General features: G+C 45.4%; 2 protein-coding genes across 4 annotated transcripts in view; one reads left to right on the top strand and one right to left on the bottom strand.

Moving 5' to 3' along the window:
* The window catches only part of LOC135400200 (cyclin-dependent kinase 16-like), a 93,550-nt gene extending 91,049 nt beyond the window's left edge, over window positions 1–2,501 (bottom strand). For 2 of the 3 annotated variants that reach the window (XM_064631950.1, XM_064631948.1), the window contains exons 1-2: window positions 2,398–2,501; window positions 377–655 (exon numbers count right to left, since the gene is read on the bottom strand). In XM_064631950.1, the coding sequence (XP_064488020.1) occupies window positions 377–503 (127 nt within the window). In that variant the 5' untranslated portion in view covers window positions 504–655; window positions 2,398–2,501. The other variant, XM_064631949.1, reaches the window with a different exon arrangement.
* LOC135400201 (uncharacterized) lies at window positions 1,821–15,490 on the top strand. The gene is made up of 3 exons (XM_064631952.1): window positions 1,821–1,971; window positions 12,066–12,235; window positions 15,250–15,490. The coding sequence occupies exons 1-3, from the start codon at window positions 1,926–1,928 to the stop codon at window positions 15,430–15,432; spliced, it is 399 nt and encodes a 132-aa protein (XP_064488022.1). The 5' UTR covers window positions 1,821–1,925; the 3' UTR covers window positions 15,433–15,490.
* Window positions 15,491–16,077: the final 587 nt, after the last annotated feature.

Here is a 16,077-nt window from a genome sequence, read left to right as displayed (position 1 = left end):
GGTGACGAACATTACCGTATCGGTTTCATACATACGTTCCCGGATGCGATAGTCACTTTAAGTCGTGCCCTCCGACTAGGCCATGAGCAATCGAAAATGTCATTTTCATATTTCTTTACGCGTGACTCGTCCTTCTTGTAAGTGCATGACTGCGCATTTCCTGCAGTTAAAGCGAAGAGATTGGGCACAGGAACCTAAGGTACCTAACAAACAATCCACAATTCTGCAACGTATTTTGTTAAGAAAATGTTGCGGACCAGAGACTTAGACACAACCAAATGCTCGTGATTTCAGAGAGAGAGAGAGAAACATTAAAGAACCCAACCAAATGGCTGGATTCATGCAAAAGGCAGGAATAAACAACGTCCTGCATTACCGTTCTGGCTGGCAACATCCCCGTTGTCGTGTATGGAGAGGCGGTCGTTGAATTCCGTGAGCCCCTCGTCGCTGAGAAAACGCGGCGGATTGAGGGACGAGGAGAAACGGCGCCTCAGTTTCTTCATTCTGGGGCCTCCCTCCTTCCGAGAGCATCTCTCACTGCACTCGGAACCCCATCCCGACACAAAAGGCACTTGGGCTGTCCCAGCGTTGACTGCCGCACGGGGATGCACCACACGGCGTAGTGCTACCTCCTCACACTTGGAACCACTGCGTCCTGCATCGAGAATGCAAGTTGTGTGAAATTTTGGTCACGTACGCACACGTCACTTTGATAAAACAGGGGGTAGACAGGAGAAACCCTGTGTGACTCATTCCCACAAACGCACTAATTACTAGTTGAGCGTTACAGCAAAGCATTACTAGTAATTGCGTCACTCGTAATCAATTACATTTTTGAGTTATTTTTTGAGTAATCAATTACTTTTCAGAGTAATGGATTACTCAGTGACTGATTACTTTTCCAGCAGAGATTAACTTATCATTCGGATGTTCTGCCCCAGGCCAAGCCCCTCGTGCCATCAGCCTCTGTTGGGTCATTCTACTATAGCAAGCTCAGGTCACTGTAATAATGTTCTGGAATTTCAGGGCCTCTTTTTCTAATTTTTTCCTACACCAATGTAGCGGTACCTGAAGCTTTGGAGGTTTAGTGGGGGAAGTTCCAGGCAACGTCTTCCCTGGCAATAAATACAGTAGACAGAGAGATCCACCTGTCCTACGCATTTTTGTTCGTTTTGTGTGTTATTTCAGCTGTTCCACTGTTGAACTTTTTTCTTCTTTTTACTTTGCACACAAAGACTGGTATAATTTGCGTGAATGCAGAGTAACGACCGGAGTAATAAGTTACTTTTTGACTTGTTACTCAATTACATTTGGAGTCGAGTAATTGGTAACAGTAGTCAATTACTTTTTGCGTAGAAGTAATGGTAACGGTAATCAATTACTTTTTTGAGTAAGGGGCCCAAGTCTGCACATTTCACATGGGAAGCTTTCGGATATTTGTGCAGTGTTTTTCTAGCAATCTTTTTACGGCACTTCCCTTACGGTTGTTTGTCATGCAGGCCAGCAAGTGAAAACTCCCTCCCGGTCCTAAATACGGTGCATGGGAAGATTAGACGTCTTCACTTCCCGCATAGTTTGTGTTTACAAATGCAGCCCTTCAAGTACATGGAAACTTGACAGCAGCATGGAATTATGGAGGAGTTATTCATAGTGTGGAGAATGTAAGAAAACCTGCACAAGTGTTATGAGAATTCTCGCGAACGTAGAGGTATCGTTCCACCATTGTAGAGGGGTAGCACACACGTTTGAAATCCCGAGAGCGATAATAGGAGATTTTTATCGAAAGCCCCAATACACAATGCCTTACAAAGTTTGTGGAGAGCTTTCACAGCATTCTTTGAACCCCACTGCACGCTTGAATTCTACCTATTATACGGTACAGCGGCCTGCAAAATGTGCAGGACTACAACACACGCCCTATTACAATGCACGGTCCAGATTCCTCTACGAAACAGCGTGGAGCATACGCCGGTACGTGCATTCAATGACATCACTTGTAAGGTACACCTGGCATGAGTCACACAGCGCGAACCTCATGCCAGTACTAGCACTGAGCTACAATACAGCGGAAACGAACCAAAGGAAGAAAAAAGAGCAGTGCACTAAAGATGACACTCTTAGAACACCATATTCGTGGACCATACTTTGCTTCGCATGACTTCCGACACAGTTCTGGACACAGGCTCTTTCAAAAACACGAGAAGTTCCGATTAGATAACTACGTGTTACGCGCGTATACCGCACACTGCCAGACAACTATCAGCTTGTGTCATCCTATTTCACGTTCAGCAAATCCTACAGTAACGGTGCAGACACAAAAATGTCAAAGCATCCGATTGTCACTTTGGAGAGAAGCCAGCAAATTTGAGCGAAACGTAGACAAATACTAGGCCTTACCATTCACACTTGAATCCCATGCCAACCGTCCCCCACAGTTCCGAGCGAGATACCACCTGTCCAACCACGTGGTACAACAAATGCAAAAGGGCGGTAATTACAAAAAGGTTGGAAGTGTAGGTAGTTTTTTCCGCAGGGATTTTCACAGCCAAGTGTTAAACTGCACTAATTCAACCAAACATTTGCGATCTTCATGCGTCGTATGCAATGTAATAACCAGCAGACGACAGGCTAGCAGACGACAGCAGAGGCGGGACGTAAGTGAAGGTGCACAAGAGACAAGACCAGGAAACGCAACTGCAGGTAAAGTTTGGCAACAAGGCTACTTGTGACTCACTGTTGTAGGAACGCATAATGTTGGTTTCTGAAAATTGGCGGTTACCAGTTGCAGCGTAGCTAAGACAGGTATTGGCACATCGCATAACACACCACCAGCGAACCTAGAATAGTAGTCAATACTACACTCAATATGTCACACGAAATGTGGGATTTTGCATTTGATTTGCACATTTGATCTCGAATGTTTAACAAACGCAGACGATGATAAGCAGTGGCGGATCCAGGATTTTCCTGGGGGTGGGTGGGGGGAGCAGAGTCTAGCCTTGGACAGCATGCTATTACACTACCAAGGTCAATTGCAACTCTGAGTAACGGCAGAAATTGAAGGGAGGGGGGTCAGGACATCCGCCCCTCCCCCTAGATCCGCCCGCGAAGACCAGCTCACCTGTCCAACAAATCAGCCTTGCTCCGTTGTCCAAAGATGCTATGTGGAGGAGGACTGATAATGCTGCGTATTCTACATTTCCGTATAGAACATTGTTAGTCTATTTTCACGAGTCATTCATAAAAGTATCCTTCATTTCTTCAGGAGCTGATACACGGAACGCGGGTTTTTGTGCTACTCAGATTCTTTTCCATATCTAATCAGTATTTTCTTAAGTCATATGCGCTGCACCTCTTACTTCAGGTATTGGTTGTTGTTGTCTTTTGCCGTTTTATGACATCCTCTGGTATTTATTTATTTATTTATTTATACCCTCAAGGCACGCATAGCATTACAAAGGGGAGTGGTTACACATGGTTTACAATGATCTTATGAAAGTGATTAGGATTAACACAAAAAGCAGACGATGGAAGGCGGTTTCAATCCTTACTCGTACGTGGTACGAAAGAACTCGGGATAAAAATTAGTACAACAATGCGGGACTCCTACCTTGAATTGATGGTCAATGCGAGGTGAGATGTATGGTTGTGAGGAAAGCGGGTTACGGAAATAAATGGCGTGGAAAAGAGATAATCTAGCAATTTTTCTACGTGTTGATAATTGTTCTAATGACAGTGAGGTCTTCATGGAGGATACGCTATAGCTGTGCGGTTGTAGTTTGATCAAATGAAACAAGCTGCACGATTCCGAATTGCTTCTTAAAGTGGAGTGATCGGGATCCCAGACGGATGATGCGTATTCTAATTTCGGTCGGACGAGAGTTTTATGTAGTGTTAACTTTAGGTTAACAGGGCACATAGCAAAATTTCTCCGAATGTATCCAAGAGTGCGGTTTGCGTTATTTGTGACGTATTGACTGTGAGATTTCCAAGAGAGATCGGTTGTTAATACTATACCTAGGTATTTGTACGCTGAGACTGATTCTAGCTGAAAATTGTTGATGTGGTAGGAACGCGTGGAACTGATGCGTTGACGAGAAACAGACATGTATTTACACTTGTTATGGTTAAGTTCCATTCCTCAGTGCCTACACCAAGCGAACATCTGTGATAGATCAGACTGCAAAATAGCTATATCAGCGCTGTTATTAATTTCTCGATATATATCACGCAATTATCAGCGAAGAGACGGACAGGTGAAGACAGGGAGTTTGGGAGGTCAGTAACATATATTAAAAATAAAAGTGGGCCGAGGACCGAACCTTGCGGAACACCGGAGGTGACCGGAAGGCGACAAGAAGAACGCCCATTGGCTATTACGTACTGGGTGCGATTGGAAAGGAATGACTCTAACCATGTTAGTACCTGGTGGTCAAGATTAAGGGCGTGTATAGTTTGCGAGGAAGTAGGGAATGAGGTACTTTATCAAATGCTTTTGAAAAATTTAGGAAGATGCAATCCGCCTGTGATCCGCGATCCAAATAGGTGTGCAAGTCATGAGTTAGCGAAATGAGTTGCGTTACGCAAGAAAATGATCTGCGAAACCCGTGCTGGTTAGGCGAAAAGAAACCATGGCTGTCTAGAATGCTCTGCGAGATATTTAAATATGATATGTTCTAAGATCTTGCAAGATATTGCTCGGTAACTGTGTCATTACTATAGAGTTCATGGTGTTCGGACTTATCCGAAAAACATACGCGGTAAAATGTAAAGCAATTCAAATTAATCACTAAAAATTCCGCTTTAGGGGATTCCGCACACCAAGAATTCGGCGAGAAAAGCCATGCCGTGATAACGTGACGACTAGTTGGTGGGGTTCGTTTCCTTTTGAGAAAGTGGTCATTGTCAAAGGGAACACAAACTGGCTTCCTGAAAGAGCAGCTATAGCGTTCCAACGCACCCGGCAACATTTGTCAGGACAACGCACAGACAGGAACGCACCCGACAACAGTTGTCAGGACAACGACTGAGAATCCTTGTGTCGCTCCTTCCAAAAAAAAGTGAACTCTGCGAACCTGTCCGTCGCTTCCGAAGGGACTTGCGTCGGTTCGCAAGCGCACGCAGCGCCGACGGACGCATTGAAACGCGGACTAGGCGTAAAACATGGTTCACACTAGTGCGTTTTGCTGCGTGCGAGCGCTGGTTACCGTGGCAACAGATACGTGCGCGACCTCTCGCAGCAGAACGCAAGGAGTTCGCCAGAGCTCAACTTTTTCCGATGTACGCAGCAGCCCGCAAGCGGAGAGCGCATCGCGAGGCTATGTTCCGAGCGTGCGCAGTAGGTTTCTCTCTGCGAGACTGTTTTCAACATGGCAGCCACCGGAGCGGAAATCCCGCTCAGCGCTCATTGGCTTACGGTTTGGTGACGCACGCATTCGGACGCAGGTATGTGAACAACGGAACGGATTGCTTACAACGCACGCATACGCACGCGGGCGCCCGCACGCAGCAGAACGCACTAGTGTGAGTCATGCACTCATGCTTTAGATACGACTCGAGCGAAAACTGCCTGTCGACTGTTGTCAACGGATATCCGTATTTCGAGATGTTCATATCGTCAGATAATCGTGACACAAATATCGTTGTTTGCAAGTTCTGCAGCATTACAGTACCAAAAAAGTACAAACAGTACCATTCATCTTTATCTCGACATCTCTTTCCCCCATCCGACACATCACGTTGCCGCTGACTATATTTTACTAAACATTGAACTATCTGAGTTTTACGACAGTTACTACCCGTTCCATTTCTGCGGATTAATTCTATTATTCAGCAACTACAGTGCTCTCCGTCAATCCACAATGTTAAGAAACCTGAAATTCAAACCTTAAAACTGAAATTTAAGAAACTAAAAGTACACAATTGTTGGGCAACTATTAGTGTGCAGAATTATTATGCAACCAAATGGCACAAATTTTCACGTTTATCTTGCTTATTTCCATCTGTTGAGGTATAAACATAAAGGAACATAACGGAAAATAATAAACAAACAACTCAAAATTTACAAATTAACATATAATTGTGACACACACACACAAAAATCGGTGACCAATACAGCCTCTCTTCGCTTCCATAACAGCCTTCCGTTCAATGAGTCTGTGAGTTTCTTGATCTATTGAACTTTTTTTTCTTTTTTTTTTTTGCGAGCAGCAACCACAGCCTTCTAGACATTGTTCAGAGAGGTGTACTGTTTACCTTCACCGCAAGAAGGGCACGGTAGGTCAAGTGAGGAAGGGGGTCATATCACTATTTTTTAAGGCCTTCACTGCCTAGCCACACAGCGGAGTACTTCGATGCATGCGGCGGAGCATTGTCCTGAATTGCAGACCTTTTCCTGTACCACTACTTGAAGAAAGTGTCTTCTATAAAAACCGGCTGCTTGGAAGTTCATTTTAATTCCATCTTCGGCACGAAAAGGTCCAACTAGCTCATATTCGATAATACCAGCACGTACTAATACTTCATCTCCACCATGCTGGTGTCTGAGCCGAAGTGGAGTTCTCTACCCGATACTGATCCAGCCACGAGCTCATCCATCTGGAGTCAAGAGTCACTCTCATCTCATTAGTCCATCAAACCTTCGAAAAATCTGTCTTCAGAAATTTCTTGGCCAAGTCTTGACGTTTCAACTTCTGCGGCTTGTTCAGTGGTGGTCGGGTTTCAGCCTGCCTTACCTTGGCCATATCTCTAAGCACTGATAACCTTGTACTTCTGGCCACTCCAGGTAGGTTGCAAATCTGGAATACGACTGGAGGATAATGCGTTCCTGTGGTAGCCTCACGTTTGATTCTTGTCAAATCTTTGGCGGCAAATTCGCGTCTTTTTTCTCAACACGTTCCCTGGGACCTCGTTGAGTATTTGCAACAAAATTTTTTTACTTTGCAGTGTCTGTTAAATCTCTTTTTGGCCCATTTTGCGCGAGGAAAAAGAAGCTGCCTAAAAGTTATGTGCACCTTGACATATAGGCCACGCCCTCTCTCACACACGGTCCGTTTCACAAATACACACCACCAGATATGCAACACGTATTCAGGTTTATACTGCTTCAAGTTGGAAAATATGCGCAAAAATGGTATTGTCAAAATGCTCACTTGCCTAATAATTGGGCACACGGGCACAAAGAATTGGGCCCAAAAATGCATAGCCTGACCAAGAAATACATTCCTGCGGTACATATAAGTACTAATGAGCGTTCGCCTTGGTACAATCGATCTCTCCAACGACATGGTAAGAATTAGAAACTTCTCTATCGTCGCGTCGTTTTAAAAGCGATAAAACCCCAGTGCCATCAAGTACGCCACCAAACAGCCCGCGATTTTTATCGCTTCTTAATCTATCGTCGTGCAACATCAAGTAGATGTAATAACGTACGCCTGGTTATTATATCACTCGGCTCGGTTATTATCCACAGCCGTCACGCAGACTATGTTAGCACAGAATCAGAATCCCCCAAGGTTTTGGGACACTATCAACCCTAAAGAACATACGCCGTTGCACCTCTCTTCTGCACCAGGTGATGCTGTGCCCAGCGAAATGCGATTGTCTTTAACAACTATTTGTCATCTGTCTTCACCACTGGAATAACTGGTGCCCCCCCCCCCCGCGCGTGACGTCACGCGTGAGAACACTGTGAAACCGTGTGGTTTCTCGCCTACACGACAAATGCGGAAGGGCCAGCCTCGGTGGTTCAGCCGGTAGCGTGTCTGCCTATACTGATCCCGAGATCGCGGGTTCGAACCAGGCCGAGGACGGTGGCAACTTGGTGGAAGGGGACATGTTGCGCAGACGCGCCGTCTTCCGCGGGGGACGTACGGTGTGTTCTGTGTCGAGATTTCGGCGCAGGTTAAAAGAACCCTCAGGTGGGCAAAACTAATCTGCAGACCCGTCACTCATGATCACAGTTGTCTCGCGACGTAAAGCCCCGAACTGGTACTATTATTATTACGAATACGGAAGGCAGTGTCAGTGCAAGAAAAGGCACTTGCTACGTTCGTTTTCCTTCTTAGATGTGCTCATCAGTAAACCATCCCACATTCTGAACATGTCATTGCCCTTTACTTCAATTCTGTCTGTTTTCGCCAGCACTTACAATAGCACAGGTGTTCACTGTCCATGAAATATTTTTGTATTGCAAGTTGTCTTTACAGTTTCCAGCTTGTTTCATGAGAGCAGCACATTCCATTGTAAAAATATTTTGACTGTATACGTACATATAGGCATGTATGCCTCATGTTAAGCCCATAATTAATTAATTAAGTTAATACATATTCCTTAGCACTTTTGAAGTGTGTGCCCCTGGGTACTTTTCTATGGATCAGCAGAACGCAACTGTGACCACGCTAGTTTTCGGGGCTTAATTGTTACACTTATCCAATGACGGGACATTCGATTCGATATTCGAAGGACAATTTTCAGATATTCGTATTCGAAAATTTCAATATTCGAACACGTCTACTAAACGTACATCCTCGTTATTCTTGGCACTAATATTCTCTGAATCGCTCAGTACAGGAGACATGCCTTCAGACTGGTGCAAAGTGATCCCGATACATATAACAGTGGAGGCAAATATAGTACGCCTTCGAACCCCACCTCACTAACGTCCATATGCTCTAAATTCTTGGAAAAGATCATCCACTCTCATGTTTACAAGTTTCTCGACTGCCAAGGTTTCTTCTCAGAGTGCCAGCATGGCTTGCGAGACCCAGTTAGCTTTTCTTACTCATGCCCTGAACATTAAACTTGACTCTAACTATCAAACAGATGCCATTGTCACTGACTGTGCCAAAGCGTTCGATAAAGTTCCCCACGCTCTTCTGTTTTCTAAACTTCAGGCCTTAAAGTGCCACTACGGACTAAATCTCGCGTCTTCAGAATTCTACCAAAGTTATCTTACTGAAATCTTCTTGTCTCACTTTACATTCCTGCAAAATATTTTGGCTCTACGTGACGCGAATGATAGAGAAAATTAATTTTTATTTTTGAGGACTCTGACGTCATGTTATGCGCCGACGGAGCGCCCGGCTCTCATCTGGCAGCGTTGTTGCCCTTCGCGTCTTCCGGGGAGCTCACTTTTTGCACTCCGTTAGTGGAGCACCGCGTGACATACCATCCGACCGCTCCGACCTTGGAGAAAACACATCAGCCTCGCATGACTTCTCCACCACGTGACCCTCCCCGGACGCCGGCGTCGCTGCTAGGAGACGAGTGCCCTCTCCAGAACATGACATCACCGCAATTTGTGGGCTTATGATTACGTCACTCGCTCGTTGCGTCATCGAAACTTGCGGAGGCTCGGCAGATCTTCAAAAATTGACAGAAATGCACAGCGTTCGTAAATAGGATTGGAATTTCGCGTATAGAATCCTTGAGGCACCTTCTTTTCATGGACTAAGTAAAATAAACGGTGTTTTCTGAGTCCGGAGTGGCACTTTAAACATTGCCGACCCCTCCACTAATGAGTGGTACCGTAATTTTTGTCTAATCGCCAGCAGTGTGGTTTTAATATAATATCCTCATCTGTACCTCTGGTGTCCCCCCAGGAAACATAACTCGGTCACTCGGACACACCCTTGTCATATGTGCGTTACGCTCCTGTGTACTTCGTTTACTTTGTGTGCCTTCGATATGCTATTCGCTGTTGTTGTTTCAGGTAGTGTTGCTATGCTATCATGCTATCATTTCGTCCCCCCCTATGTAATGTCCTTATGGGTGGTTTAATGAAAAATAAAAATAAAATAAAATGTAAAAAAAATAGGCTCAATCACCCCCTAGCTGACTGAATAGCTTCGCTCCGACTATTGCATGCCTTATCCCCGACTCTATGCATACAGCCGTCTGGCAACATCACTCTCCCATCGGATAAAAATCTACAACTCGCCGCTATTTTGTTTACACGCAAGTTACCAGCCAGTTACCAGCTCCCGTGTGGCTCAGTGGTTAGCGTGCTGGCCACGTCACGTCGAGACTTGGAGGTACCCGGATTCGAATCCCGGTGCCGGCTGTGCTGTCTGGGGTTTTTCCTCAGACGCTTTCAGACATATGTCGGCACAGTTCCCTTAGAAGTCGGCCCAGGACGCACATTCCCCCAGGGCGTCAGTCGTGACGTTGCCCACATACGTGAGGCCGACAACGGCAAGCCCTATCACCATCGCCACCATTTGGGACACTTGTGGACTTGGCGCCGCTATCGCCATCTGTCATGGCCCGTAGGAACTTTAATTCCGCATTTGGTTTAAACGACGCGTAATTCATTTATAAACGCTCAAATAATTAAATAATTCAACTCAATTGTCGATGCATTCTTCCTGCGTATCGTTATATCGCAGAACACCTAGTGATCAGCGAAAATGCCGTCACGGCTCATTGCTGCTACGGCGTAGTATTCCAATAAATGCGCGATTCTTGTATTTTCTTGACGTGTTCCCATCATTCGTACGTGTCTCTATTTCCTCAGTGGTCCTTGCATTGCACTGTTCTCCACGTTTTGCAAAACTTCCGCCGTGTATTAACCCTGGGTCCTTACGGTAGCACAATAAATAAATTCGATAAAATATCTCTCTTGGACTTATTGTTGAACGCCGTAAACGTACCAGACCTAAGAGCATCGATGTCGTGGACAAGCGTATTAATTTTCACGGCTGCTGTCAGCGACGACCACTCAGACGCATAGCTAGTCTGCATCGATGCAGACTATAGGCGAAAGACGCCTGAATAGCAGTCTAGGCGGGAATTGGAACAAAACTTAACATGGCTGCACTTCCGGTTAGACCGCCAAGTAGTCGACTAACCGGGGTATTGGAACGCAGCCTATGTCTCCTGCACAAGCTGTATTATCGCGCGTCAAATCCTCCTCGTTTGCTACACCCTGCATCGCACATCTGTTCTCGGATGGACCGCCTACTAGAGCACCTCATTACGGCTTATCATCTTTTTCTGAATCATCCCCCCCACCCCCCGCACTATATCCGAGTGGAATAACCTTCCTGAGAATGTTGTCCTCACACGCAACAAAGCAGATTTCAGAGCATATATCAAACATCAATTATCTTGAATCATCGTTTATTGTACTCTCTTAAAAATGAACTTCACCGCATAGGATGCTCCTAGCCAACCATCATCTCAAATAATATCGTTTTCTGCCCTTATTTGTTGGAAACGGGAGGCGTACGCCTTTTTTGTGACACTTATGCTGTCCATAATTGTCACAAAAAAGGCGTACGCCTCCCGTTTTCAACAAATCAGGGCAGATAACGATATTATTCGAGATTATGGCTGGCTACGAGCGTGCTATGCGGTGAAGTTCATTCCTAAGAGTGTAGTGTTGATTGTGTATTTATTGTATTGTATTGTATTGTATCCGATCTTGTATGAATTGTTTGTGCTAAGTATATAAAAGGAAGGCTTTGCCTGCCTGTTATGTAATGCTCGAAAGGCCGTGGCCACGGCTGCTGAAAGCATCTTCGTGATTGGCTGCCGCCGTTGCAAACACGATCCTGATTTGCTGACTCTTAATTGTTACGTCATGTCGACGAGCGCACAGGCTTTCTGTATCGAGGTGGTGTTGCCTTCACCCACATCGCGTTCACCACACGTTTGGTGTTTCGAGGTTACTGTACTGCGCGAATAGTGATTGATTGATTGATTTGTAAAAGAAGAAAAAATGGAAGTGCGAATATTATTTGCACCACAATCCAAGTAAATTTTCATGTTTTGAACGTTAATAGCCTTCTAAATAGCACATGGCAGTGAAAAAACACCGGAACCGAACTTCGAGGGACATCATGGCTGCGATTTCGTGTTTTCGAAGCTAGTGCCCTCTGGAGGAGTGACGTCAGTGAATAGTGATTGCATCGTGGATCGCGTCATGCTTTTCTCTTACGTTGCAAACGGTGTCGCCGTGAACTCCGTGAGCTCCGTGGCATCGGTGTTTGTTTTGTCCAATTTCCAAAGGGTTTTTACCCCTTGTGCTTCATGCCCATAATGTTTTCCCTTCTCTTCTCAAGTAATGGACCCGGATCAGTGCGCCGAAAGCCAGTTATCCCCGACCCAGGACGCTGTTTCGCCTCGGGAGGCCATCTACCTCCAAACCAGAGACGTACTGGAACAGTACAATCGCAAACGGGAAATGGACAATTCTCAGATCCAGGAGCTACAGGACTCGGTCAACAGCCACGTACGCATACTCTCGATACGATATTATGTACAATGTACAGGGTGTCTTTCTTCATCGTTTGCAGATTCTTTAAATTTATATTTAAAAATTAAATTGATTAATTTTATATCATTTATAATTAATTAATTATTTTATTATTATTTTCAAAACATTAATAAATTAATTTTATTTAATTTTTTAAAAGCTACGAGAGCAGCATGCATGCCAGCTCCCGTGGCATAGTGTTTAGGACGATCGCTTTCCGCGCCAGGACAGGGAGGTGATGCGGGTTCGAATCCCTGCACCGACTGTGCTGTCCGAAGTTTTCCATGGGTTTCCCGGCAGACTTTCCTGAAGAATGTCGGCATAATTCCCCTGAAGTCGGCCCAGGACGCATACTAATCCCACTGTCCCCCACTCCCACCTGCCGCCCTCTCTCCATCTGTCCACGTCTGTACGCTGTTCACAGCCACAGTTACTTCGCGGCGCTAAAAAGAATGAAAAAAATGCATCCCAATTTTATAGTAGAGTTATACTGCCAGGCGGACATCCTCTGAAAGAGAGTATGTGTAACTACGAGATTGCTAATTACCTAACATTAATCAATTCACTCTTTTTAATTAGGAGCTTTCGAGCGAATGGGAGATAGCAGAATGAGAGACAATCTTCATTGAAAGCAATTGTGTATATTTAAAACTTTCTGAAACGAACACGCATTCTGAAATATCCATCGCAGAATTTTACCCTGCGAATGAGCCGAAACCGAAACCGAAACGGAACTCCACCGCTTCTGATACGCGCAGTTTCGGTTTCGCCTCATTTGTATAGCTAAATTCGGCGATGGATATTTCAACGCACGTGCTCGTTACATATTCTTTAAAAATGGAAATACTTTCAACGAGGATTGTTTCACATTCTGTTGTCTCACTTGCCCCACTGTCTCGCTATTGCCCCAATTAATGAATTTTAGGTAATCGTCATCTAGTACTTGTATATGTACTCCCTTCCAGGGGATATCAGCCTGGCCGTTTAACCCTTGTGCAACAACGGTATCTATGCTGTGGTCGCGTAGGTTTTAAAAAATCTGCAAAGAATAAACAAAACACCTCGTATAAAATGCGTAGAAGGAAACGAAAAGGGAGAAACTGGAACCATCATCTACATCTTTCAGGTGTGTGCAAAGGAATAGGATTATCGACCGAAATAGTCCACAGTATTTTCCAATTTTCTTTCGATAAATGGCAGACCGTTTTTCGAACGGACCTACGAGTATGGTTGCTCGAATATAGTTAAGAGATTCTTGTAACGCAGAAAATGCATAGGTAATACATTTTTGCCGTTTTGTCGAAGAGTGCTTTTCACGCTCTCTCTCGGTAAAGTAGAGAATCGAGCAGTGGGGGAGGCAAACACTTAATGCCTTATCTCCGTCTCCGGAGTCCCCGATTCGAATGAATGTCTTCAGCCGCGATGTCAGCCGCGATGTCTGGTTCCTCCCGTGGCTGTTCGATGAACCCCCCCCCCCCCCCCCATCCCTGCTACGTTTAGGTGCAACTTCAGTGATTTCTCCAGACTCCCCTTCCCCTCACACCATAACACTTCCCAAATGTTTTTGGTAGGGATGTGGTGGTGGTGGTGATGGCGAAAGGGCTTGCCGTTGTCGGCCTCACGTATGTGGGCAACGTCACGACTGACGCCCTGGGGAAATACGCGTCCTGGGCCGACTTCTAGGGGAACTGTGCCGACATATGTCTGAAAGCGTCTGAGGAAAACCCAGGGAAAACCCCAGACAGCACAGCCGGCACCGGGATTCGAACCCGGGTACCTCCCAGTCCACCCAGTCCTAGGGATGTGTCCACCGAATCCGCGACTCCTCGAATCCACGAATCCTAGGCAGGGATTCGCCCAAAACGGCGAATGGAATCGTTCGAATCCACCAACCACGTTTGTTCCTTTCTTTTTCAAATTGGCGCCTCCGGAGTCCGCCGAAAGACTCATCATTGACCGACAGGTTTCTTCTTGTTTGTTTGCTTACATTGTTCTGGACTGAAAGCGTTCAAGCAGGAACGCTCATTGGAAGTTCAAAAGTAGTATGCTTTTGCTTTTGATTTTTGCGTTAGCTTTATGGAAATAATTCAGGCTCGAGAATTTATGTATTTCTTGTAGTCGATGAACAATATGTTAAATAAATGAACTACATATATGGGTATATTTTCTCCCGAAACTGAACTATTACGTTTTTCTTTTTTTTTCATTACACAAGTGTATCATATTCTGCTTCAAGACACTTTTCCGTATAAGCTTTTTTTCCTCTTAGCTTTTTGAACTGTTTTTAAAGAAGAGATTCGAAAAATTCAAGATTCGTAAGATTCGTGGATTTGCAGAACCTTCCTTGGATTCGGATCCGGATTCGGATACGTAAAATTCTGGATTCGTCCCATCTCTAGTTTTTGGCAACACCCACTCCCTTCCTTTCCTGCGCGCCCCTTACAGGGGTCCCTGCTACCTTCAGGTGCAACTTTAGTGATTTCTCCCGACTCCCCCTCCCTTCAACCCCCCTGTGCTTGCGATTCTCGTAAAGCACTGTGCAACTTGTTCGCCACAGCACTGTGGAAAACGTAACGGGCATCGAATGCTCCCAAATTTTGAGGACTCCGTCGGGCGTTTCGACTGTTCCAGGAATATGATTTCTTGGTGAAATGAAGTCCAGGTAAAATACACTTGGATGCCGACGCCTTTTCTTTCTCGCTGGGGACCCGAATAAGTTTACTATCGTTTGCCGAGACACAATTCACCCCTCTCCTATTGGTACACCTATATGCCTAGCTCGACATTTACATCGTCTCCGACATATTTGCTAATTGTATCCCATCCGGCTCCGTATGCGACGCAAACTAGCCCGTAGCGAGCACTGAGATTGGGCATTCCCCTTCAGTGTCTAGTTTCTGGGAATGCATGACATCGTTCGGAATGGGTCTCCGTACTCCCGGAAAAAGTTGAGTACTATTATGTGAACGCATGAAACGTCCTATTTCCAGTTGGTGCACATCTTGCAGAAGATCAAGGAAGAGCTGGAAGAACGATCCCGAGCCAACGACGAAATGGTAGAAACGTACGCTTCCAACATCATCGCATCACTCGAGAGGACAAGTGCCCTGGAGCAGAAGATCGACATGTACGACCAGACACTCAAGCATATTCTCTCACTTATAAGCCAGTAAGGCCCAGGTGATAGACTTTCTTTTTCGCACAATTCGGCGCGACGTTTCGTGGCGTTAAATAAAATACCCTCGTTGAGCAAATAGGTGTCTTGTTTTCCTATTCGGGAGTGTTTTTGAGCGGAATCTTGCATGGAGCCACGACTGCAGCTCTGTTCTAACGTTTAATCGGGCCCAAGTTCTACAGGGTGTGCCAGAAAACGTGTCATTGAATTATAATAAAAACACTACGCCAACTAGAATCATGCGGTCAACGGCATTTGTTCTTATTACGTTTTTGCCACCTCCCACAGAACTATGCCGAACATCATGCTCTACGGAGCTCCCACAGGATAGCGCGCGATGAATTTTTCAGCGCAATCTTTGTCAGTCCGACGAAAGGAGGTTGGAAACCCAACCCACCACGGCATCGCAGAAAGAGATAGCACAGGCATGGCTTGTTGCGTCCGACTTTCGCTGGGATAATGCTTTCCCTCTCCCAATTTTAGGAACTGTTACTTTTGCTACTATCACTCTGTGGGCTGGCTTTGGAACCTCCTTTCGTCGGACTGAGAGCGATTGCGCACAAAAAGTCATCGCACGTTATGGTCCGGTGCTCCTAAAAGTATGATGTTCGGCAAATTTTTCCGATGGGATAGCTCGTGAATA

Source organism: Ornithodoros turicata, chromosome 7 (assembly GCF_037126465.1).
Source record: "Ornithodoros turicata isolate Travis chromosome 7, ASM3712646v1, whole genome shotgun sequence".
NCBI lineage: Eukaryota > Metazoa > Arthropoda > Arachnida > Ixodida > Argasidae > Ornithodoros > Ornithodoros turicata.
This window is presented reverse-complemented; position numbering and strand designations above follow the sequence as displayed.

Bases quoted from the DNA above. Each gene is read 5' to 3' on its own strand.
- LOC135400201 (XM_064631952.1), top strand. From the start codon at position 1,926: ATGCACGGTCCAGATTCCTCTACGAAACAGCGTGGAGCATACGCCG. The intron at 1,972-12,065 runs GTACGTGCATTC...TCTCTTCTCAAG, and splicing joins ACAGCGTGGAGCATACGCCG to TAATGGACCCGGATCAGTGC. The intron at 12,236-15,249 runs GTACGCATACTC...TCCTATTTCCAG, and splicing joins AGGACTCGGTCAACAGCCAC to TTGGTGCACATCTTGCAGAA.